We start from the raw sequence: 23,070 nt of genomic DNA on the forward strand, positions 1-23,070 counted from the left end.
TTTTTAAACTATTAACCATTTAAATATGACTAATAAACTCATTGAACGTTAACGTAAGCAATGATGAATTAACCATATTTCCCCAACCAAAAGTCAAGCAAGAAGAATGGCATTGTACTATTTTTTACAAGTCTCTTTAAAGTGTGTTGTAACAGAAGACTGCTGGACTCTCATAACTACTTCTGCATTCAATCTGTTATGTTTTGAAGTATATGAAGGAAATCTGGCCTCATACAGATATTTAATAAGGAAAGGAAGGAGTATTTTAATAGCCTTTCCAGATACTTGGTGGTTGGTTAGTTGAAATGTGGACTCTGAAATCATGAAGGTGAACTTTTTGTAGTTATATCTGCCAAACATCCAGGTCTGGTTAACTAGATTTTGTCAGTTCTTGCAAGTAAAAATGTTTGATGACAAAAGCAGCTAGTTCAGCTCAGGACTCAGCCACAAGTGTTTTTCCTCAAGATGACAGTCACACTTCAGTGTGCACCAGAAGCATTTGATGTTACATCAAATATAAAAACAAACAGTCAAGGATCAAATTTAATAATTTTTTACTGCTTCTTCAAGGACATGAAGTGAAATTTTTTAAACTAAGTGTAGGGCAGTGAAAACTACAATGACTACTTGTACAGGTAGGTGCCCCTGCCTTGATTTGTGAAAGGTGCCAGCAGTATTACCCACCATTGCTTTTTTATCATCACTGCAAATGTCAAAACAGTGGAAAAGGAAAAGAATGTCTTAGTATTAGGAAAATTGTTTTGACCCCCTGCAAGTGTCTTAGAGACCCCCAAGGGCTCTGCAGAGTATACTTTGTGAACCATAAGATTATGAACCCTATAAAATAAATATGAAAGTACAGGTGAGCTAGAAAACAAACATGATGTTTCCATAACTAACTACCAGAATTTGTGTACTATTCATCCTAGTAGATATGCCATGATTTATTAAAATTCCTTGTATCAGCCACGGCAGACCATCCTGTTGGGAATGCACTTTTGAACCTAGAACCATCAGTCTCTGAGGCAAGCCTCAGAAATTACCGAAGCCAGAATCATACATTTAGGATTGGGTTCTCTGCAACTCAGTTACGTGCTGTTGCATCACCTTCCAATCCAGTATAAACATTCTATTTAGAAACAGTTGCTATTGTAGCATCCTTCACAGTTGCAATTTCTTCTGTGCTGTCAGATGCCAGTGTAAACTATAAAACTGACAAAATAGAACCTTTAAGACTGGCTGCAGTAGTCTTTAGTGTTCTGCCCAGACTCCACTGACCTTAGAGCTTGCAGTTGTGCTATATTACTGCCTATGTTGAAGTTAACTGCTAACTAATGCTAATTGCTGAAGTTAACCATGGAGAGCTGCAGTCACTTAACATATGCCTGTTACCAAAATTCTCCCTGACATCATCATAGTTCTTAGGGATATACTGAAATTAGAAATCCTGTCAGGATCCCTTTTTGCAAAAAAGCAATCAGGAAGCTATGTGGCTCTTGGGAGCTGGAACCTTCATATTCTGGGCAGCTGGTATAACGTAATTATTGGAATTATGTCATGCTAAGTGTATAACGATCAAAAGGGAAATAAGGTGCCCTTAAATAATTGTCCAGTTCTTAAGTTCTAGGTAAAGAAATAGTGGGATGTTGGACTAAGCTACATTCACTTTACAATTACCATAAATTCTTACGTGGGCCCATTATCACCTTCAAGGTCCATACAAGTCACTTCGCAAGTTTCAATGCCTTCATTGTTAGGAAAGGGGGGGAACTAAAGAGATGTAGGACCACTGCTGAGAAACTTTAGCCAGTGTGGGTTAGGGAGTGAACATGAAACACAGCACGGGTGGGTTATATCAGTGCTATAAAACCTCAGCTTTAAGACAAATCCACAAAGTTAGATTTTAAACCCATGATCTATTAATAATATAGGCAGTCATACAAAAACTGAAGGCAGGAAAAACAACAAACTACAGTTTGCACCTAATGGTAGTACCCCTGACCCCTGATCCTCCAAGGTGGGTAATAGAAGAGCTATTAACACACAAAGGGACCAAACCACACATAGGAAATGCTGTTTCCCACCTCGTAATCAATTTTATTGTGACCTTTGCCTCTCATCTTAAATATTTCTTGTTTCAGCACCCATCTCTTGAACCACCAGGACTATTTATTAACCAAACTTTTTTTTTTTTTCAGCCCAAGATAACTGTGTAACCAGGCCAAGTACATGATAGAAGAACACAGGAATGGATTTTCATCTCAAGAATACATAAGTTGGGGGAAGAAACTCAGCTTTTACTGTTAGAATTTGACAGTTTCAAACCCTTGTGGTGGTGGGATGACCATCATCATACAATATTCCACCTAGTAAAGTTTTAGGTGGCCAGTGACCTTGTCAATTAGGTCTACTGGTCCTGGCCCAATTCCTAGAACAGTTCGAGAGCCTGGTGCAATCTGAGTACGTCCTGCATCTTCGATTAAACTTACAGTCAGTCCCAGAATTTCTGCATGGGTCAATAATTCAACTAGAGTTTTTTCATCAGGAGCTCTGACCACCACTTTGGGCTGGCCACAGTTTTCCCACTGTTTGAGTAATTCAGGGTTTCTCCTTCGAATTTGCTTGTAGGCAGAAACAGCAGCATGAGAGCACTGGGCAGCCACTTTCCCTTTTCCCATCTTTAAGTCACTTCGAACCACAAGAATCATTTTGTACTCCCCACCCTCTCCTAAGATGCTTGCTTCTCTTCCGGTGTCAGTGTCTGTCTCGCTCACCGAGCTCTTGGGGATCATTCTAAAGCGTTCTCGGAGTCTCCAGCCCAGGCACATGCCACAAGCAATGCCGGCAGCCATGCTGAGTGCACCAGGATTAGTCAAATATTCCATAACCAAGGGTTTGGAGAGCATCTGAAAGGAAAAGAAAGTTGTCACTATCTAGCAGTGGAAAGTTACAGGCTTATCAGATAAAACATCCTGACAGTATATAAGCAGCAATATTTTAATTCATCCAGAAAAATGGCAAAATATGTTTTGGATCTTAGGCATGTACTTTTTTTTCTCCCCTGTGTACTAGAAAAGGTTCAAGAATACAAGTGAAGCAGTTTAGGTCATTTTGAATCTCAATGTGAGGAGTACATCTCTTTCTTGGATACAACAAAGCTCCGTTCCTCAATTTTTGCTAAGCCTTGTGGAGAAAGGAAATGTTCTGTTTTACCAAGATGCCTAAAGGATCTAGAGAAACCAAGATTAACTCACTCTTTCTGGAATATAGTGAGTGCTTATTTACTTGTGTCTTCGTACTGCATTAATTCTTAATGGGGATGGTACCAAGCCCTCAGAGAAGTTCCTGGTTGTCACAACAATGGGCCTGAAGTGAGGTGCGCTGCTGACATTTACTAGACCTTGGCATGGAATGCTAAAAGCCTTACACGTGAAGATTTGTCCCACTGGACATTACTGTAGATGAAAAACTATTAATGTCTGAGAGCAGAACCCAATTTCATTTTGCATACGAACACGAAGTATTTTTTGCATAGTTTTAACACACTCAATTTACCAGTAGTATGACTATCATATAAATCAAAGGAAGATAATCCTTTATCCTTATTATGTTAGAAATTCCTATTACCCCAGCAAAGCTGTTCATGGTATTTGAATCATCAATAAAGCACTTATATCAGTCTACATTTGAGGCTGTTGGATTCACGACGCTTCAGTGTATAGGCACAAACAGCCATCAGTTTCTTCTAGTGGAATAAACAGTATCTAAGCATTTATACATTGAAATACATGGGGCCATGATGTTTGTAGAACTTACAAGTGGTGCCCTTGGAATTGTACAGTGCATAATCTGTGTGGCACAGATGGCAGTCCTGGAAATACATATTTTACCATAAAGTTCTTTTTTATTCTCTTTTTTGTTAAAATTAGAACATATTAATGTTTTTGAAATTATATGGTAGGCAAAGTATGCAATGTTATCAAATATTTTAAAATGAGAATATAGGGAATCAAACTTTTTTGAGATGTAATTCACATACTATAAAATTCACCTTTTTAGCATACAATTCAGTGTTTTTTAATATATCTACAATCTTGTACAACCATCACCACTATCTAATTCCACAACATTTTCACTGCCCCAAAAAGAAACCCCTACACCCATTAGTAGTCCCTTCCCATTTCTCCGTCACCCAGTCTCTGGTAACCACTAATCTACTTTGTCTTTATGGATTTGCCTATTCTGGACATTCATATAAATCAAACCATACAATATGTGGCCTTTTGTTTCAGACTTCTATCATCCAGCATGATATTTTCAAGGTTCATCCACACTGTAGCATGTATCAATACTTCATTCTTTTTTTTTTTTAATTTTTTTATTTGTTTTTGGCTGTGTTGGGTCTTCGTTTCTGCGCGAGGGCTTCCTCTAGTTGCGGCAAGCGGGGGCCACTCTTCATCGCAGTGCGCGGGCCTCTCACTGTTGCGGCCTCTCGTTGCGGAGCACAGGCTCCAGACGCGCAGCCTCAGTAGTTGTGGCTCACGGGCCCAGTTGCTCTGCAGCATGTGGGATCCTCCCAGACCAGGGCTCGAACCCGTGTCTCCTGCATTGGCAGGCAGATTCTCAACCACTGCGCCACCAAGGAAGCCCCTTCATTCCTTTTTTTACTGATGAATAATATTCCATTGTATGGGTATACCACATATTATTTATCTGTTCATCAGTTGATGGACATCTGGGTTGTTTCTACCTTTTGGCTACTATGAATAATGCTGCTATAAATACAAGTTTTTGTGTGGACATTTGTTTTCATTTGTCTTGGGCTTATACCTAGAAGTCTAACTGCTGGGTCATATAGCAACTCTGTAACTTTGAGGACCTGCCAAACTATTATCTAAAATGGCTATATCATTTTACATTCCTTGCAAGTGACTTTATTTTTTAAAAAACTGTGTGTTGGGCCTGGTAGGGTTGAGAGCGCTTCTCTAGTGCCTTATGACTGAAGTCTCTGATTCAGAAACAAAAAAACCAATGCCTTTGCAAACAGATCTTCATATAAGTCATGCCTGTCTCCAGATCTCAAAGAAGGATTGGGAGGATTATGAGATAAATTGGGCTAACAGACCTTCAGTAATTGTTAGAGAATGATGGAGTACACTTAATATCTGAAGGAAAAGAAAATGACTATAAATTCTTATGTCTCCAAACTATAAAAATATAATTTAACACATTACACTGCTATACTATGTATCTTGCTTTTCTAAGTCAAACGTACAGTTAATAAAAAAGTGAAACAACCCAATATCCCCACATTTGCAATCTCAAATTCAAACCCTGCCCTCCCCAGAACAAAACTAATTTCCCTGAAATTGCTACTTAATGTTATAAAACCTGTATCTCCACTTCCTTGGAGTCCATTAGAATCCTTTACTATTCAGTTACTTTCTGAACACCTACCAAAAAATCTCTGCATTTTATAGTAGTTCATGCATCTCCTTCTCTAGTTGGATCCTGTCTGGAGCTACCTTTTTTTTTTAAAATGGTTCAATTTCTCCATCTCCTCACTAACACTTGTTATTTTCTTTCTTTCTTTCTTCTTTAAAAATTTTTTTTTTTGTCTGGGTTGGGTCTTCACTGCTGCGCACGGGCTTCCTCTAGTTGCGCAAGCAGGGGGCTACTCCTCACTGTGGTGCATAGGCTTCTCATTGCGGTGGCTTCTCTATGTTGTGGAGCATGGGCTCTAGGTGCGTGGGCTTCAGCAGTTGTAGCACACGGGCTCAGTAGTTGTGGCTCGTGGGCTCTAGAGCGCAGGCTCAGTAGCTGTGGTGCACGGGCTTAGGTGCTCCACGGCGTGTGGGATCTTCCCGGACCAGGGCTTGAACCCGTGTCCCCCGCATTGGCAGGCGGATTCTTAACCACTGCACCACCAGGGAAGTCCCTGGAGCTGCCTTCTTAAATGGCCAACTTTTACAGATACAGAGGCAGGAATACCAGGACAATGTGGTGAGGAACGTATTTCCAGAAGCTGATAGCACTCTGAGACAGTCCATTAGTTTTGGGAAAAAACTAATGTGGGGTAGTTGTGGGGCAGAAGCTAGTTTGAGGCGGGGTCAAGAAAGAGAAACAAAGTGAAAGCAAAGCAGAAAGAAAAAGCAACAGATACAAGAGGCTGTGAAGAAAAAGGAAAGGTTTTTTTTTTTCCCTCTTAGGATGGAAAGATGAGTATACACAAATGTTGAACATATTTAAATGTTAATGGATGGACCCACAGAAAAGGTAGGTAGATGCTCAAGATAGGGAAAGAATAATTAATAATACAAAGCAGTAGGTGGGAGGCACCTAAGTCCCTGTGAAGAGATTTGGTCTTGGAAAGAAGGGACACCTTTCCCAATGTGACAGGTTTAGATGCAGGTAGGGCTGTGGATTTGGAAGCAGGAAATTGTTTCTTGGAGGGAGTTATTTTGTACAAAAGTCAAAGTTGAGAAGAGGAAGACTGAAATAAAAGTTACAGCAAAACACAGCAGGATTGCAGAGGAACATTGAAAACATGGTTAGGATTAGTAATGATTTTATAACGGTACCATACCTACCAGTTTTGATCTTCTCCAGCAGTACTTAGCAGCCTGAGTATAGGTAAAAATATAGAAGAGATGACTTCATACTTCACAGAGAAAATAGAAGCCAGAAGACTAAAACCACATAATCTCTGCCTCCAAACATATAAACTAAATCTGCTGCACCTATATTCTTCCTTCATCCTCCCCATCTATGACAGATAGTTGGATTTATCCAAGTTTGAATTCTACTAAGAGTAAGCACCAAGATAAGGGGCATAAGGGAATTTAGGGTGAAGGCAAGAATGTTTGAAATGATAAGCCATGAAATCCACATTCTTATAAAATGATTTAAGGACAGGAAGGTGACAGAGGATATGCACATGCTATTAAGAAAAGGTATGATGGAAGTAAGCTGGAAAGGCAGATGGCTGTGGTTAGAGAGAGATGTGTGGGGTTTTGAGTTTCGAAATGGAACATTATAACGTGATGGAAAGTCCCGAGTGAAGCTACAGAAATAGGTTATCTGAATTATAGTCAGAAGTGTGTCATTAAGCTCATCTGCTTTCTTAATTCTTTTATTTTTATGATATATTGCCTCCTTCCTCCCACAAATATTAACTGGTTCTGCTCTAGGATCTGGGGGAATACAGGAGCACACAAAGGAGAAAAAGTCCCTTCTCTCATGGAGCTTACGTTCTGGTAGTGGTTTAGAGATGACTCAGTCCTAATTTTGAATTTCTTTCATTTTATTTTAAGAAAACTTCATGTTGTCATAGCTCAAAGCTTCAATGGTACTTTGAATGTATTGTGTCATTTGATCCACATAACTGTAAGAAGTTAGCATTAATTCTATATATTGAAAATGAGGAAACTGAGGCAAAGAGAAGTTAAAAAAAACCCAAACGTTTGCTGACTTCCTATGTACCAGACACATACCTTGTGAGACTAGGAATACGGTGAACGATACAGGCCACTGCCAGTTGTTCAGAGATGAGTGGAGGAGAAGACAAATAATTACATGGCTGGTAAATGTTATGAAAAGGCATTAGGGAGAACTTCCTTGGTGGTCCAGTGGTTAACAATCTGCCTTCCAGGACTTCCCTGGTGGTGCAGTGGTTAAGAATCTGCCTGCCAATGCAGGGGACATGGGTTCGATCCCTGGTCCGGGAAGATCCTACATGCCAAGGAGCAACTATGCCCGTGTGCCACAACTACTGAGCCTGTGCTCTAGAGCCCTTGAGCCACAGCTCCTGAGCCCACGCACCACAACCACTGAAGCCCATGCACCTAGAGCCCGTGCTCCACAACAAGAGAAGCCACCACAATGAGAAGCCTGCGCATTGCAACAGAGAGGAGCCCCTGCTCACCGCAACTAGAGAAAGCTGGCGTGCAGCAACGAAGACCCAACGCAGCCAAAAAACAAAAAAACAAAAAAAAAGAGTCTGCCTTCTAATGCAGGGGACACAGGTTCGATACTTGGTTGGGGAACTAAGATCCCACGTGCTGTGGGGCAACTAAGCCTGCGTGCTGCAACTACTGAGCCCACATGCCGCAACTACAGAGCTTACGTGCTCTGGAGCCCACATACTATAACTAGGGAGCCTGTGAGCTGCAACTACTGAGCCCTCGTGCCACAACTAGAGAGCCCGTGCATAACAACTACAGAGAAGCTTGTGTGCCGCAACGAAGAACCTGCGCACTGCAATGAAAGATCCCACGTGCCGCAACTAAGACCTGACACAGCCATAAATAAATAAATACATACATAAATACATTTTTTTTTAAAAAAAGGTGTTGGGGAGTACATAAAGTGCTTTAGCTCAGTGTAGGAGGTCAGGGAAGGCCTCATCGAAGAAATATTTAAAATGCAACAAAGGATCAGTAAGAAGATAGAAGGATGGAAGATCATTTCAGGCAGAAAGAACACCAAGTGGGCAGGCCAGAGGAGAGAAATACAATATGTCAAATGACCTGAAAGCAGTCCAGACTGCTGGAAGATGGAGAGAAAGAGCTGCAGAGAACAAAGTGAGAAAGAAGGGCAGATCACAGAAGGCCTTGTAAGCCATGTTAGATGGTTTGGAATTTACCCTAAGGGCAATGAGAAGCTGCTGCAGGGAAATGATTTTTGTTTTCTAAGAGATCACCTGGGACTTCAGTATAAAGAATGAATTAGAAGCTGGTAAGAACAGATACAGGGGATTGATCAGGAGGCTGCTATAATGTAATCATAATAACAGTTAATAATTGCTAAATTAGGTTTTATATTAGGTGTACATTAGGTATTGACACTCTACATGAATTGTCTCCTTCAATGTTCCCAACAGTCCTTTAAGGTAAATACAGATTATCCCCATTTTTTCAGATGTGAAAATTGGGGTACAGAGAATATAAGTAGCTCACCCAAGTTCACAAAGCTAGTAAATGGTAGCCTGAGTCCAGAGCCTGTGTTCTTAACACTACTCTGTTGCCTTTCCCAGTAGTCTAGATGAGATGACAGTCACTCAGAGAAGAGTAGTGACAATGGGAAAGGAAAGAAGTGGCTGAGGCACACCTGTATGATTTGGTTACTCACTGGAAGTCTGATGATAAAAGAAAGGGAGAAGTTTAGAATGACACCTAGATTTGAACAAATGGAGATTGGAAGTATACTATTTACTGATGAAGGGATTCTGGTGAAAGAGAAGGTTTGAAAGTAAAAGATACTAAAATCAGTTTTAGATATATTACGTCTGGTTTGACCAAAAGACATCCTGGTTGAGATGTCCAGGAAAAAAAAAAGAAGATATATCATTTAAGAGGTCAGAAGATAAGCTTAGGCTAGAAATACATATTTAAAAGAAATTAATATATAAGTGAGATTACTGAAGTGATGAAAGTGGGTAAGGCCACTGGGTCAAGTATATCGAGGGAAGAAATGGCTAAACAGAACCCTGAGGAAACAAGCATTTAGGGATAAAAGGAGAATGACAAGGAATGACCATCATAAATGGTTAAGTCATCAGCACCTAGTTTCAGTCCTCTTTCACTGGTATGCCTAAAATGGTGACAGGGCTGTACTGACATGGAACTTTAAGGCTCTAGATGCCTTTGCAGCCATAAAAAAAGAAAATAAAATTTAATTCTTACTAGAACCCACATTATCTCATAATGCATCTATCATTTAGTTACTACATGATGCTTACATATCAGCAGGACTTCTCTCTGATAATCTAACAACCAGACTACAAAGAGAACAAATATTCAATTATATATATATATAAAAATATATATAACTATACACACACACACACACACACTCACTCACAAACTTCTATGTCAAGAATTAGAAGGATTCTCTGCACCAATTTCTAGGTTGCAAAATAACCAAATATCCCACATACCAGACTCGGGTACTATCTGGAGAAAGGAACTACACATGAGTATATGTTGAACATACTCGTCTAAAAGGTCATGATGGAAAGTTTCTCATTTTCTCAGCTTTATTTAAAAACAGATATACCAGTAAGAGTCATCATAAACAGAAAGCAGAAAAAGTTCCAGAAATAACCAAGCTTGTTTATCACTTCTGTCCCATGTCTTATGAGGTCTCAAATTCTAAAATGTTGAAATTAATACTAGCATCTCTATTCTTTACGATGTTCTAATTTCCTATCAGCCTGATCAGATCAACATCTAACTCCTGTAAAAAGTGTTTCAGCCTGTCCCCTTTTCTGCATATCTATTATAAACATGTATCAATAAACCCAGTGCTTGAGACTAAGGTAAAAATAACTATCTTAGTCTCATAGACAATCCCGGGCAATGACGGCACTGCCAAAAGAACATGTCCTATAAAACCCTCCTCTTGGTGCCTTCTAATTTCTCAGCCAGATTAAACCTCTTTCACCAATGCTCATGAGTCCATTACCTTCTGAGGCATGCTACCCCCATTTATCCTATTCCACTGGCTATTGCTCCTTGGCCTTTTCCAACCTAAAAATCCTTCCTCTTTGACCCTTAAACCACTGCCTCACTTTTCCTCTTCCCTTCATCTCTAAACTTCTTCAGTTACCTGTCTCCCTTCCCCACTCAACCGAAACTGCTAAGGAATCAGACACTAGTTAATTGCCAAACGCAGCTGCCTCTTTTCAGGCCTCATCTTGAGTTTTCTGCACCACTCACTGACAACTTTTCTTTAAGCTTTCTTCCCTTGAATTCTTTAACCCAACGTTCACCCTATTATCATCCTATCTTTCTGATACCTTTCTTCCAGTCTCTTTTTCTGGTTGTATGTCCTCTGTTGCCTCCTGCTGTATGTATTATCCAAGCTTACACATTTGGGCCTCTTTTCAGTCTGTACCTACGTTGTCCTATACAGCAACCATTAGCCAAACGTAGTCATTTAAACTTAAATTAAAACTAAATAAAAATTCAGTTCTTCAGTTACATTTAACCATATTTCAAGTGCTCAACAGCTCAACAGCTTAAAAGTGGCTAGGTGCCACTCTATGAGTTAGCGAGATATGGAACATTTCCATGACTGCAGAAAGTTCTATTGGACAGTGCTGGTTTATATACTCTCTTTCCATTCAATCAATTAATCAATCAATATTTACTGAGGGCCTATCGTGCACAGTTCTGGACCCTGGAGAAGCGCACTGAACAATCTAGTAGGAGGAGACAGACAATAAATAGTTTGTGAAATGAAGAATCTCACTCATTCCTGAATTAACAAATGCTGAGGATTCCTAGAGCGTCTCCCTGGGCACCACACTTGAACTTCCAACTTCTGCTAGATTTTACCACTTAGATGTCTATGAAGTGGTCTAAACTGTGTCCTACACTGAACTCAGTATCTTCCCTTCCCTCTCAAACTTCCTGTAATCTTTCCATGTTTGGTTCACTTGTGCCCTAGTTCATCCTAGTCCATCTGCCATTATAATTAATTGTACTTCTAAAGCACAAATCTGATCCTGTAATTTCTCTGCTCGAAAATCACTGGATAAAAGCCTAAGGAATAAGGAAACCAAGTCCCCCTAAAACTGAGTCCCTTACTGAGTTTATGATTAATCTCTCTATCCAAAACTTTATCCCTGTTCTTGTCCACGGTGACCTCAACCCTGCACTAACTGAATACTAACCAACCAGAGTTGATGACTAAAATTGTTGTCAATAACACTGTCAATACACTAAAACTGCTGTTGTAGATATCATCTACCACTCAGGTTGTTTCTCCAGGGCAAGATGAGCTAACAGACCTCGAGCCATAGACCACCTGGCCAGAGAATCATAAACCAGAGACATCCTGACTCCTGAAACCACAATTAAGGAAAGTCACAGAAATGTTACAAGATGATTAATTCCAGCCTCTTTGTTCTTCCCCTTTAAAAAAACCCCTAACTCAAACACCAAGTTGCAGTGGATTTGAAGCTTGTCTCCCACGCCCTTGCTTGGGGCCCTGCAATAAAGACTGTGCTGTCTTTCACCACAACCCGGTGTTAGTACCCTTTGGGTACCCGTTTGCTACCCGTTGGGTGAGTGGACCCAAGTTCGGTGGGGTAACAATAAAACATAAATCCCTTTGCAGGAATTCAAAGAACTACTCAATTTGGTTTCAACCTACTTTATCCTCCTCTCCTGCTACACAGTGTACTATTCAGCCATACCAAATGACTAGGTATTTTCAAGCAGCAATCTCTCCCTGAAATAATTTTCTCCAATTAAACACACAAAAAATCCTCTTCACCCATGAAGATGTAGTTCAAACCAAACCTGTCTCTTAAGTCTTTACCATCCCCCAGTCAGTCTTAATTATTTACTTTCCAGAGCCGCTGTAACAATAACACATAACCACTGTAGAGCATAATTCTCAACGTCTAGTACAGTGCCTGGGATTGTTAACGTATTAAATACTCCTTTAGACATTATGTCTGTGTGACACAGGGAGGCAATTTTTCGATCATATTCTTGGAGGCCTTTTCTTTCCTCGTAGGACTCAACAACTTGCTACGCTGTGGGTACTCAATAAATACTCAGCAGAGTGTGAGGCCTGCTCGGTATCTTCTCACATTCGGAGCGAATCCATCAATGCTGCCTCAATGGAGGCGTTGCCTGGGAACTAGAAATTCTGGGTCCTTCCCCTCCCCAGCAGCTTGGTCCTTTCTTCCAAAAGACGACTGGCCGAACCGGAACAGTGGCTCCAGCGGCCACTGGGCGGAAGACAGTTTACGAAGAAGAAGATGAAAGGGTAAGGGGGTGGTTATAAAATTAGATGGGAAGAAACATTCCAATTGGAGACAAAATGAAGAACATCCCCCTACCTGTGAGAGGCTGACCTACCTAGAAAACCTCTCCTCCAACTCAGCTGCGGCTTTGCGTTCTTCACTTCTGGGTAACGAACTCCCTTCTCTCGCGCGAGTTACCCCTTCCGGGGTTCCTTGACAACAAGTTCCGGATCAAGAACAGCGAAGAGAACAGTCATTCTTCCTCTCGCCCCTCCCACAAGTCCCTAACCCACACTCGAAATGAAATCCCGCGACTGTCAGCTGAGGGGGCCGAAAGGAGGGGGGAACGTTTTTCTTCTGGAGGCGGTCTCCCGGAGGGGAAACGGACCGGAAGTGACGTGAGCTAGTTCCGGTTGGCCGGAGCCCTGCGGCGGGTGTGAGAGTCAGTCGTGAGCCGCTTCCAGGATCCGAGATCAGGAGATCCGGAGAAGCCGGAGTCAGAGCGGGTAGGTAAGCGAGAGCGGGGAACTGGGGACGGACGCCTGAGGCTATCCTCAGAGCTTGGCTTCTTCTGCACGTAGACGGTGCAGATCTAGAGCACCGTGATTTTGACTTCAAGCAGTGCTTTAGAGCGCTGCTGACTGTCTCAGTCTGGCAGTAGATTATTTGGGACACCTCCCCGTGGTTGGCCACCCGTACTGGACTCCCAGCCATTCCCTCTCATCGCGGCGAACTTGGAAGCCGTTCTGAGCTTCTGTAGAGTACCCATCTCCTCTTTCTCTCTGGGTGTCTAGGACCTTAGAGTAAACGAGGAAGGTCTTCCTTGCTGATGACCAAGCTGTTTCTCAGCATTTGTCAGTTGTTTTCTTGCCCCCCCCGCACCCCGCCAACCACTAGCACATGATTCTGTTTTGTAACCATTTCTAAACAAAATTTAGACGTGCAAGTCCCTTCTAAAGCGTTGGTGGCCAAGGGAATGGGGCCTTCCCTCCGTAGATCTCTTGCAGAGGACCTTCACGTTATTTCCCACTACTTTCATGAAGAATAGCGTTCTCTGCCTTTTCCAAATCCCTGACCCCCTGAATTTCTTTACAGTGGAGGTATTTGCAATAAAACATGAAGGTTAGCTTAATCTCTAAACTTTCAGTAAGCCATATGTGACCCTGTGTCACGCTGCTTAAGATTATTTGTGACCTCCAGTAAGTTTTGCACTGTTGTCTTTTGTTTTCCTGCAAATTCATGCAAAACTCTCATATAGACTCTGGCACTGTTTACCTGTCTTGATAACATAGCTCCTTTTCCTAACTTTAATGTCTTTCAGTTCTCCTTTGGGACTTGTCAGAAATTCTGTAGACAGATTGCACTGATCCTTTGGAGAAGTTCGTACAAGTATTTCTAATGTTGTAATGATAGAGAATTTAATGTTCTGCTACTACCTATTAATTGTATTATCATTAGCCCTGATTTTAGTTGTGTATTCTTAGCATAAATGATGATAGTAAGAAATTGCTATTTACTAGGCAACATTTTATGCATTATAGATTATTTTTTTATTGACCTTTGGAAGAGGTGGTGGTACCCAGACAAATGTGGCCAATTTGTGTAGGTGTGAAATGACTCTACAGTAGAAATCTTTTATATTTTACTTATTTGCCTGTATTATTTTAAAACACTGGAGCATTTTTTTTTCCTTTGAGGAATATATCCTACTTGATTAATATAGTTTAATTCCTTGATTCACAGTCCAGAATAACCAAGTTTCTGAAATACTTCAGTAAATGTTTTAATACCTTTTAGCAATTTAATGCTTTATAGCTAGTTTAATCAATTTGTTGTTTATTTACATATTGTTCTTATTTTTGAGTTAGAAATTTTTTTCACACTTGTCTTTGAAGTGAGGCAAAAAATTTTTGAAATGTGGAATTATATAAATTAGATGTTATTATTTTTAACAGCTGGTAAATTTGCTTTTTTACTTTATAACTGCCACACCTGGTCTTATATTCTTTTTGTTCAGTCCAGTTATCCAGGGACTGATTATCCAAACTTTCTCACTTTCCAACTTCTTCCTGCCTTTGACTTGAATTACAAGTTTTTAGGATTGCAAACATCATTAAACTTTAAATCTGAAGACCTAGATTGGAATCTTGGCTCCAACACTTATTGAGCATAGGTTGGCAAGTTACCTAACTTTCTGAGCTGATCTGACTTGTGTTGATTAAAGTACTGCTCACTTCATAGGATTTTTACAGCGATGAAGGGAGATAGTAAATGTGAAATCACTATGTAAATGAAAATATGGTGATATTGTCATTTTACTCTGAAAGCAGGAAATATATCAGTGCAGAATACTGTTACTTTGCATCATTTCAAAATTTGATGTTTTATATTAAGTGTGTTATTTATCTGAAATTTGTCACACACTTTTCTGAGATGATCTTTGCCCTCCTTTTGAACGCAATAAAAGCTAATCAGGAATAGTTTGAAACTGTAATCCACTGTATTAGTCACCTTGGTTTATAAGTAGGTGACTTCAGAATGAGTTTAGTTTTGCATTTGGGAGTTTAAATTTGATCCTTTTTGGCCATCAGGTATTGTTACTTAAGAATTTCCAAGTGCAGAGGAAGTTGAACTTTTGGGCACTTACATATAGTTAACTAAAGCCTTACTTACTTATATTATTTCACTGAAACCTATTGAAAGCAATATTTAGAATTAGAAGCAACCTCTGTGAACACAGAGTTAGATTATTCTCATCTAACAGAGGAGAAAATTAGGGCCCAGAAACAATCAGTAATTGGCTTGCCTGAGGTCATATGGCTTAGGTAGAGCCAGAGCCTGAACTGGAAATGAGGTCCCAAGTGTTCTTTCTTTCTGCTAAGGTTGTCTCCAGGCATCTTTATTTGGTTTCACAGTATTTCCTGGTTTGCATGAAAATGGTTTTCTTATGTATTAAAGGGATCTATATGTGTATGTACATTTTTTTCCCTTTTTACCTGATTTTCAGTCTTGTAAATTCTAGGAAAACAAAAACTATGCTTGGCAAAATTTGTGGTGGAATGGAATAAGGATAGAAAAAAGTTAGTTCTGTTCTTCACAATAGTTATTCTGAGTTCATGCTTCATTACTATCAGGTATCAAGGTGTCTTCTTTCTGGCAAGTGGAAAAGACAGAGGATCTTTGTAACACATGTCTCTACTGAGTGAGTGTCATTGCTAATGAGTAGGAGGAAACTATAATAATTTCTTTGCTCCTGATAAAAAATTTTCCCAAGCTGTTTGTAATTTTAATATAATTATTTCATTCTAGGTAAATAGCCACTGTAGAAGAGTTTATTTTTTGTCTTGGCGAGAATCCTTTTGCTTTCACTGATTTCACAAAACTTGTTTAGTCTCTGACTATAATTTAAAGAGTTTGTCAGTATTCCAGAAATAAAAAAATCTTCTTAGTAGGTCACCGTGGTGTTTTCTCTTATTCTAGAGGTTCATTAATAAAACCTTGGTCTTTATAGATTTTCCTGGAAGGACTATGTAGATAGTGTTAAGAGCCTAGGCTATGAATTTAGATTGCCTTAGTTCAAATTCCAGGTCTACTACTGTGCAACCCTTGGGCTAGTCTAGTTACTTAACCTCTTATTATCTCAGTTTCCTCCTAGATATTGAAGTTAGTACACACCTTTATTGTTAGGGTTAAGTGAATAGATTTAAGTAAAGCATTTAGAACAGTGCCTGGCATATAGTTAACCATGATTGTTATGTTATCATTATCATGTGGCCTACTGAGCAGTTACTAAGAACGTTTTCCAGCCCTCTTTCGAAAACATATCTTTGTGTTCCTGCTTACTCGATTATTGTTTGCTCATTATTAATGAAGTTTCAGTAAATATATATATGTATATATTCACATTTCGTGAATGTTTTACAACATATGCGGGATTCTTAACCAAATGAGTCATTCTTGTAGGCCATTATCTCAACCTTTTTGTGTTATTAACAGTTTACATTATATGTGTAAGCCACAACACAGAATTTGAGAATTGAAATTTGGGGGTTTGATATTTAACAATGTCTTCTAGCACTTACTTTCTTTGCATGAGCAGATTATTTTGCAGTGATATCTATTGTCATATTTATCTGTTCATTCATCCAATCAGTGAACAAACATCTTGTGTCTTAAGCCTTTTACCAGGTTCTGGGAAAAACAGTGGGAAACAAAAAGTAATAGATATTTTAGTTAGGAGCCTGACAGAGAGAAAAAAAATAATACAAAAATGAAAGAATAAGGGCTTCCCTGGTGGCGCAGTGGTTGGGAGTCGCCTGCTGATGCAGGAGACACGGGTTCGTGCCCTGGTCCGGGAGGATCCCACATGCTGCAGAGCGGCTGGGCCCATGAGCCATGGCTGTTGAGCCTGCGCATCCGGAGCCTGTGCTCCACAACGGGAGAGGCCACAACAGTGAGAGGCCTGCGTACCACAAAAAAAAAAAAGGAAGAATAAGCACAGTGTCATAAATGTTATGAAGGAAACAATCAAGGGTCTGAGAGAGATTTAATGTGGATATGTGCTTGTTTAAGACTCTAGTATCGTACACCTAGAATATAGTGACATGAGATGAGATAAGAAACATTCATGGTCCAAGTTATGTAGAACTTTGCAGGCCATGAAAATGAGTTTGGATTTGATTTTGAGTGTAATTAGGAAGTCATTCTACAGTTACAAGTAGGAGAATAGTATGATTTATAAGTAGTTTACTGTTGCTCATGTGTGAAGGATGAATTGAAGGGGACAAGAGTAGAAATGGAGAGAGACGTTAGGAGTCCATTGAGTAGTCCAAGCTAGAGATGAAAATGGCCTGGACCAGAGTGGTGGCAAAAAAGTGGAGAGCAGTGGGTGGATACTACATATATCTGGAACAGGATTGGTCCTGGATTAGATGTGAGGTGTAAGGAATTGAGAAGAGTCAAGGATGGCTGTGCCTCTGGATTCAGTAACTTGGTGGATGGTTGTGCCAAGTAGTGGGAGAGGGAAGGTTTTGGGAGGGCCAGGTTTGTTACAGGAAGAGGGCTGGGGAGGGAGAAAAAAGCACGTGTTGAATTTGAGGTGCCTGGGAATCATCTAAGTGCTGCTATTAGGTGTTCCAATCTAGAGGTCAGGACGAAAAATACAAATTCAAGTTAGTATTTTAAACCGTGCAGCTAGATAAGTCACTTGGGGGAAACAAGGAAGAGGAGAGATCCCAGGTCAGGTAAAAGAGAGCTGGCAAAGGAGACTAAGGAGTGTTTAAAGAAAGAATGATGGGGTACACAGAACTCATAAAAGTGGTTCCACCTAGAGAGTACTAGACAGATGAGGGACAGAGGGGAGCAAGATTTTTCATTTTTTTTTAATTTTATATTTTAGAGCATGCGGAAGTCTTTGCTTATTCAGAATTCTCTTAAGAAATGGTCAGGTCTGTCAAATGCCACTCTCTGGTCTATATGAGGAGAGAATAAAGTCCAGTAAGGTTGAATTGGTTGATCTGACTAGCTACTTCTAACCTCATCATTGTTCGTTTTTTTTTTTGCGGTACGCGGGCCTCTCACTGTTGTGGCCTCTCCCGTGGCGGAGCACAGGCCCCGGATGCACAGGCTCAGTGGCCATGGCTCACAGGCCTAGCCACTCCACGGCATGTGGGATCTTCCCGGACCGGGGCACGAACCTGTGTCCCCGGCATCGGCAGGCGGACTCTCAACCACAGCGCCACCAGGGAAGCCCTAAACTCATCATTTGAGTCTGGTTCCTTCCAGAAACTTTCAGGTCACCACATTTGAAAAGCGTTTAATCAAGCGAATATACAAGATTCTTCTGCTCCTTATAAGTTTTTAAGATCTATTTAGAGGAGATTTTATTTTTTATTTTTTATACATATTTTTCAATTTTTACTTTAAAGTAATTATAGGAAGTTGCAGAGATAGTACAGAGTATGATTGGTAGCTGTATGATAATTGCATGTTTAGTTGTTTTTTTTTTTTGAGGAGGGCCCCCGCACCACGTGGCATGTGGATGTGGGATCTTAGTTCCCCAACCAGGGATCGAACCTGGACCCTTGGCAATGAGAACATGGAGTCCTAACTACTGGACTGCCAGGGGATTCCCTAGAGGAGCTTTTAGTACTGCTTCTATGGGGCAGAGGAATTTTCTTTAATTTTTTAAAATAATCAGAGAGTATCTATAGTATTTCTATATCTATGAAACTGTAAGTTTTAGAAATTTAAGTGTTTGAATTTATCAATAACCTTAATAACTATTGGTAAGTGGAACATGCCAGACAGACTCCTGCCTCAAAGTCTTTGCACTTTTCTTTTTTCTTTCCCTACAGTGCTCTTCCCCATATTTTTCCATGGTCCTTTTCTAATGTCAGATTCTCAGATAAAGCTGCTCTATCCACCCTGTTAAATATTGTACACAAACACATACATATGCACACATACCAAATTTCTTTATTTTTCATTTGTAGTACTTACTACTATCTGATAATATGTTTGAATATTTGTCTGTTTACTCCTGTGTCTCTAGCATCTCACACTGTGCCTGGCACATAGTATGTACTCAGTAAATATTTGTTAAATGAGTAAATGAAAAATTTATTTTCACAGCTGTGTAATATTTCATTGTACCTTAATTTATTTATCTGTTCTCCTGACAGTGGACATTTGAGTAGTTTATAGCTTTTGCTATTAAGACCAATGTTGCTAAAAATACTATTGTACATATTGGCTCTTCACATGTGCAAGAGGTTCTTTTGGCTATGTACCTAGGCATAGAATTCTAACAAGGGTATGCCAGTATTCAGCTTTACAATTTGTTTCCCAAACTCTGCTATTGTCGTCCTTCCTAATTCTTGCCAAAGAATGCATGTAAATAGTGATGTAGTGGATTATAGATTCTTCTCATCATCGTATGCATACCCCTCTGCAATATGATTTTACTTCTAGAGTCTCTTATTCCATCCCTTGACTCTGTACTTGGCTTTGTGACTTGCTCTGGCCAAAGGGACATCAGCAAGTGTGACACAAGGAGAGACTTGAAAAGCACTTGTACATTGGGTCCTGTCTTCTCTTACTGCTCTTTTGAACCCAGAGCCCACCGTGTGGGAAAAGCCCAGGCTTAACGTACTGGGGCATAGAGGACTATTTGGACCAAAACAAGGCATCTCAGCTCAGACCTGCCTAGCTTAAGAGCCACGCTAGCCCAGAGCAGAACTGCCCAACCTAATTCACAGAATCATGAAAAATACTAAATGATTTTTTAAGTTGCTAAGTTTTGGAGTTACGTTGTTAAACATAGCAAAAGATAATGGATATACAACACTGTAAATTAACTATACTCCAATAAAAATTTACAAAAAAAAGATAATGGATACAAATGATACCTCATTGTGATCTTGGTTTATATTTTTAGGATGTCAGTGAGGTCAAGTAGATCCTCTGCTGTGAAATACCTCTTCATGTCTTTTGCCTGTTTTAGTTTTGTAGGATTATTTGTCTTTTTCTTAATAATTTAAAATTATTATCTGCCTACTAGTCCTTTTCGGTTATATCTTTCTGTGATTTGTCTTCTCACTTAAGATATCTTGTGATGAATTTAAATTTTAATTTCAGTGTTGTCCAATTTATCAGTCTTCTTCTTTATGGTCAGCTCTTGCGTATGTCTCAAGAAATCCTTTCCTACCCCAAGGCAGAAAGGCATTTATGTTTTCTTCTGAAAGTTTTGCTTTTTGACTTTTAAATCTTCAGCCCATTTGGAATTAAATTTTGTGTGTGGTTCAAAGTAGGGATCCAGATTTTCTTTTCTTTTATGGATAATCAATTTGAACCCCACTGATCTATCTTGCCATCTCTGTCATGTAGAGTTCCAAATATACAAGAATCTTTTGAGAAGCGACATTTTCTGTTTCTTGGTCAGTTTGTCTATCGCCATACCTATAAAACACATCTTCATTATTTATTACTCTAACATATGTACAGAGAGATAGATATACTCTGGGTTTGAGAACTTTGTCAGATACGTGTATTGCAAGTATTTTCTCTCATTCTGTGGCTTACCTTTTTTTTTCTTAACAATGTGTTTCAAAGAGCAAAAGTTTTAAAATTTGTTAAAGTCCAGTTTATACATTTTTTTCTCTTATGGTGCATGCTTTTTAAATCCTAAGAAATATTTGTCTACCCCAAGATCACCAAGATTTTTCCTGTGTTGTTTTGGGTTTTTTTTTTTCTGGAAGCTTTATGGTTTTAGTTCTTGCATTTAGATCTGTGATCCATTTCAAATCAGGTGTTACATATGAGAGAGGGTCAATGTTCACTTTTTTCATAAGAATGTTCAGTTGAAGTAGACATTCCTTTCACCATTAAATTGCCTTGTACTTTTGTAGAAAAGTAATTGACCCTGTGTATGTGGGTCTATTTCTGTATTATCTCTTCTGTTCCATTGATCTGTATCTATCCTTCAAGACCACACTGTCATGATTACTGTAGCTTTAAAGTAAAGCAAGACTTGAAATCAATTAGTGCAAGTCTTACACCTCTATTCTTTATCCAAATTGTTTTAGCTATTCTAAATTCTTTGCATTTCCATATAATTTTGAATCCATTTGTCGCTTTCAATTTTTAAAAAAAGCCTGCTTGAGTTTTGGTTGAGATTGCATTAAAGCTATACATTAGTTTGAGGGAAATTGACATAGTAACAATATTGAGACTTCCAAATGATGAACATACGTATTTTCCTATTTATTTAGGCCCTCTGTGATTTCTTTTAAAAAATTTTTTTAGAATAGGCCTTGTATGTATTTTGTCAAACTTACCTCTAAGTCCCTCTCAGTACATGAACTTTTTTTTTTAGACCCACAGAATATTTTTATTGAATTTTTTTCTTTTTAACTGTATATCCTCCCCTTGGTATAGGTGAAAATCTAAATCTCATTAAAACAGTAGTTGAAAACAGAATTTTATATATATATATATATATATATATAAAATTCTGTTTTCAACTAAATGGATATATAAATCATATATGAATACCTAAGGATCATCTAAAGATGAGATATTCATGATTATTTCTAGGCCACATGCAGAACAAGTATATACATTGTGACATCAATAAATACTTTCTGAACTAATGAAAACAAAATATCTGGGCTTCCCTGGTGGCGCAGTAGGGCTTCGCTGGTGGCGCAGTGGTTGAGAGTCTGCCTGCCGATGTAGGGGACACAGGTTCGTGCCCCGGTCCTGGAAGATCCCACATGCCGTGGAGTGGCTGGGCCCGTGAGCCATGGCCGCTGAGCCTGCGTGTCCGGAGCCTGTGCTCCGCAGCGGGAGAGGCCACAACAGTGAGAGGCCCGCGTACCGCAAAAAAAAAAAAAAAAAAAAAAAAAAAATCTCAGGAGGTTTGTGAGTCTTACAACATGTTGTCTTCAATATTTCTTTCGTTGTTTGCTAAGTGGACGTAGAAATCTATTTAACATTATGTCCTTAGACTTCTGCCAAAAGCCTGTGTTGAAATGACCATGCAAGGAATATTTTGGCATCTTTCATAAAACTGCAATCTGGGGACTACATGAACTTTAAAAAAATTCAACTTTCTGTGTTTTCCAAGTATATAATAGAGTATTGATTTTGACCTTTAACCTGTGACCTTGCTAAAATTCACTTATTAGTTCTAGTAGTTCTGAGCATTTTTCAGTTTTCTCTTATTTTGACCCGAGTTATTTAGAACTGTGTGCATTAACTTCTAATTGTGTACAAATCTTATATTTTTGTTGCTAAAGTTTGACCTAATTTCTGGGTTGAGAATGTGGTCTGTGATGCCCATTGTTTGGAATTTGTTGTGACTTATTTCTTGGCTTAATTATGATAAGTGACTTATGAAAAAATATGTATTCGCTAATTGCCAGATGCTGAATTTTATACATATCCCCCCTATATTTTATTTCTTAATTTTATTGTTAAAATCTTCTATCTTATTGAATGTCTTGTTTTTGTTTGCTTGAAATATCAGTTATGAACAGTTGCTTTGAAATCTCCCAATATAATGTTGGATTTATTCATATATCTGTGTATCTTTATCTATTTTTATGTTGTAATTTTTTTTTCCCCCCGGTACACGGGCCTCTCACTGTTGTGGCCTCTACCGTAGCGGAGCACAGGCTCCGGACGTGCAGGCTCAGCGGCCATGGCTCACGGGCCCAGCCGCTCTGCGGCATGTGGGATCTTCCCGGACCGGGGCACGAACCCGTGTCCCCTGCATCGGCAGGCGGACTCTCAACCACTGCGCCACC

The 23,070-nt window shown here is 39.5% G+C and overlaps 2 protein-coding genes across 6 annotated transcripts in view; one reads left to right on the forward strand and one right to left on the reverse strand.

The window, feature by feature from the left end:
* Positions 1 to 1,896: 1,896 nt before the first annotated feature.
* On the reverse strand, positions 1,897 to 13,107 carry PTRH2 (peptidyl-tRNA hydrolase 2). 3 transcript variants are annotated; one of them, XM_024757708.1, is made up of 2 exons: positions 12,857 to 12,936; positions 1,897 to 2,906 (listed from the first exon to the last, which is right to left on the reverse strand). In XM_024757708.1, the coding sequence occupies exon 2, from the start codon at positions 2,904 to 2,906 to the stop codon at positions 2,367 to 2,369; it is 540 nt and encodes a 179-aa protein (XP_024613476.1). In that variant the 5' UTR covers positions 12,857 to 12,936; the 3' UTR covers positions 1,897 to 2,366. The 3 variants fall into 3 exon arrangements, with proteins under 3 accessions (XP_024613476.1, XP_024613477.1, XP_024613475.1); XM_024757709.1 differs by lacking the exon at positions 12,857 to 12,936 and adding an exon at positions 6,591 to 6,614; XM_024757707.1 differs by having other exon boundaries at positions 2,072 to 2,906; positions 12,876 to 13,107.
* Positions 13,108 to 13,147: 40 nt separating this feature from the next.
* VMP1 (vacuole membrane protein 1) overlaps positions 13,148 to 23,070 on the forward strand; it is a 120,916-nt gene continuing 110,993 nt past the window's right edge. Inside the window, exons 1-2 of one of the 3 annotated variants that reach the window (XM_024757593.1) lie at positions 13,210 to 13,266; positions 14,082 to 14,139. The gene's annotated coding sequence lies outside the window, so the exon portion shown is untranslated. Of the gene's footprint in view, positions 13,271 to 14,081; positions 14,140 to 23,070 lie in introns of all 3 variants that reach the window. The other 2 variants (XM_024757591.1, XM_024757592.1) reach the window with 2 other exon arrangements.

This window comes from Neophocaena asiaeorientalis, unplaced genomic scaffold (assembly GCF_003031525.2).
Source record: "Neophocaena asiaeorientalis asiaeorientalis breed wild unplaced genomic scaffold, Neophocaena_asiaeorientalis_V1.1 scaffold327, whole genome shotgun sequence".
Classification (NCBI taxonomy): domain Eukaryota; kingdom Metazoa; phylum Chordata; class Mammalia; order Artiodactyla; family Phocoenidae; genus Neophocaena; species Neophocaena asiaeorientalis.

Coding starts and splice junctions, on each gene's coding strand:
- PTRH2 (XM_024757708.1), bottom strand. CDS start 2,906: ATGCTCTCCAAACCCTTGGTTATGGAATATTTGACTAATCCTGGTGCA.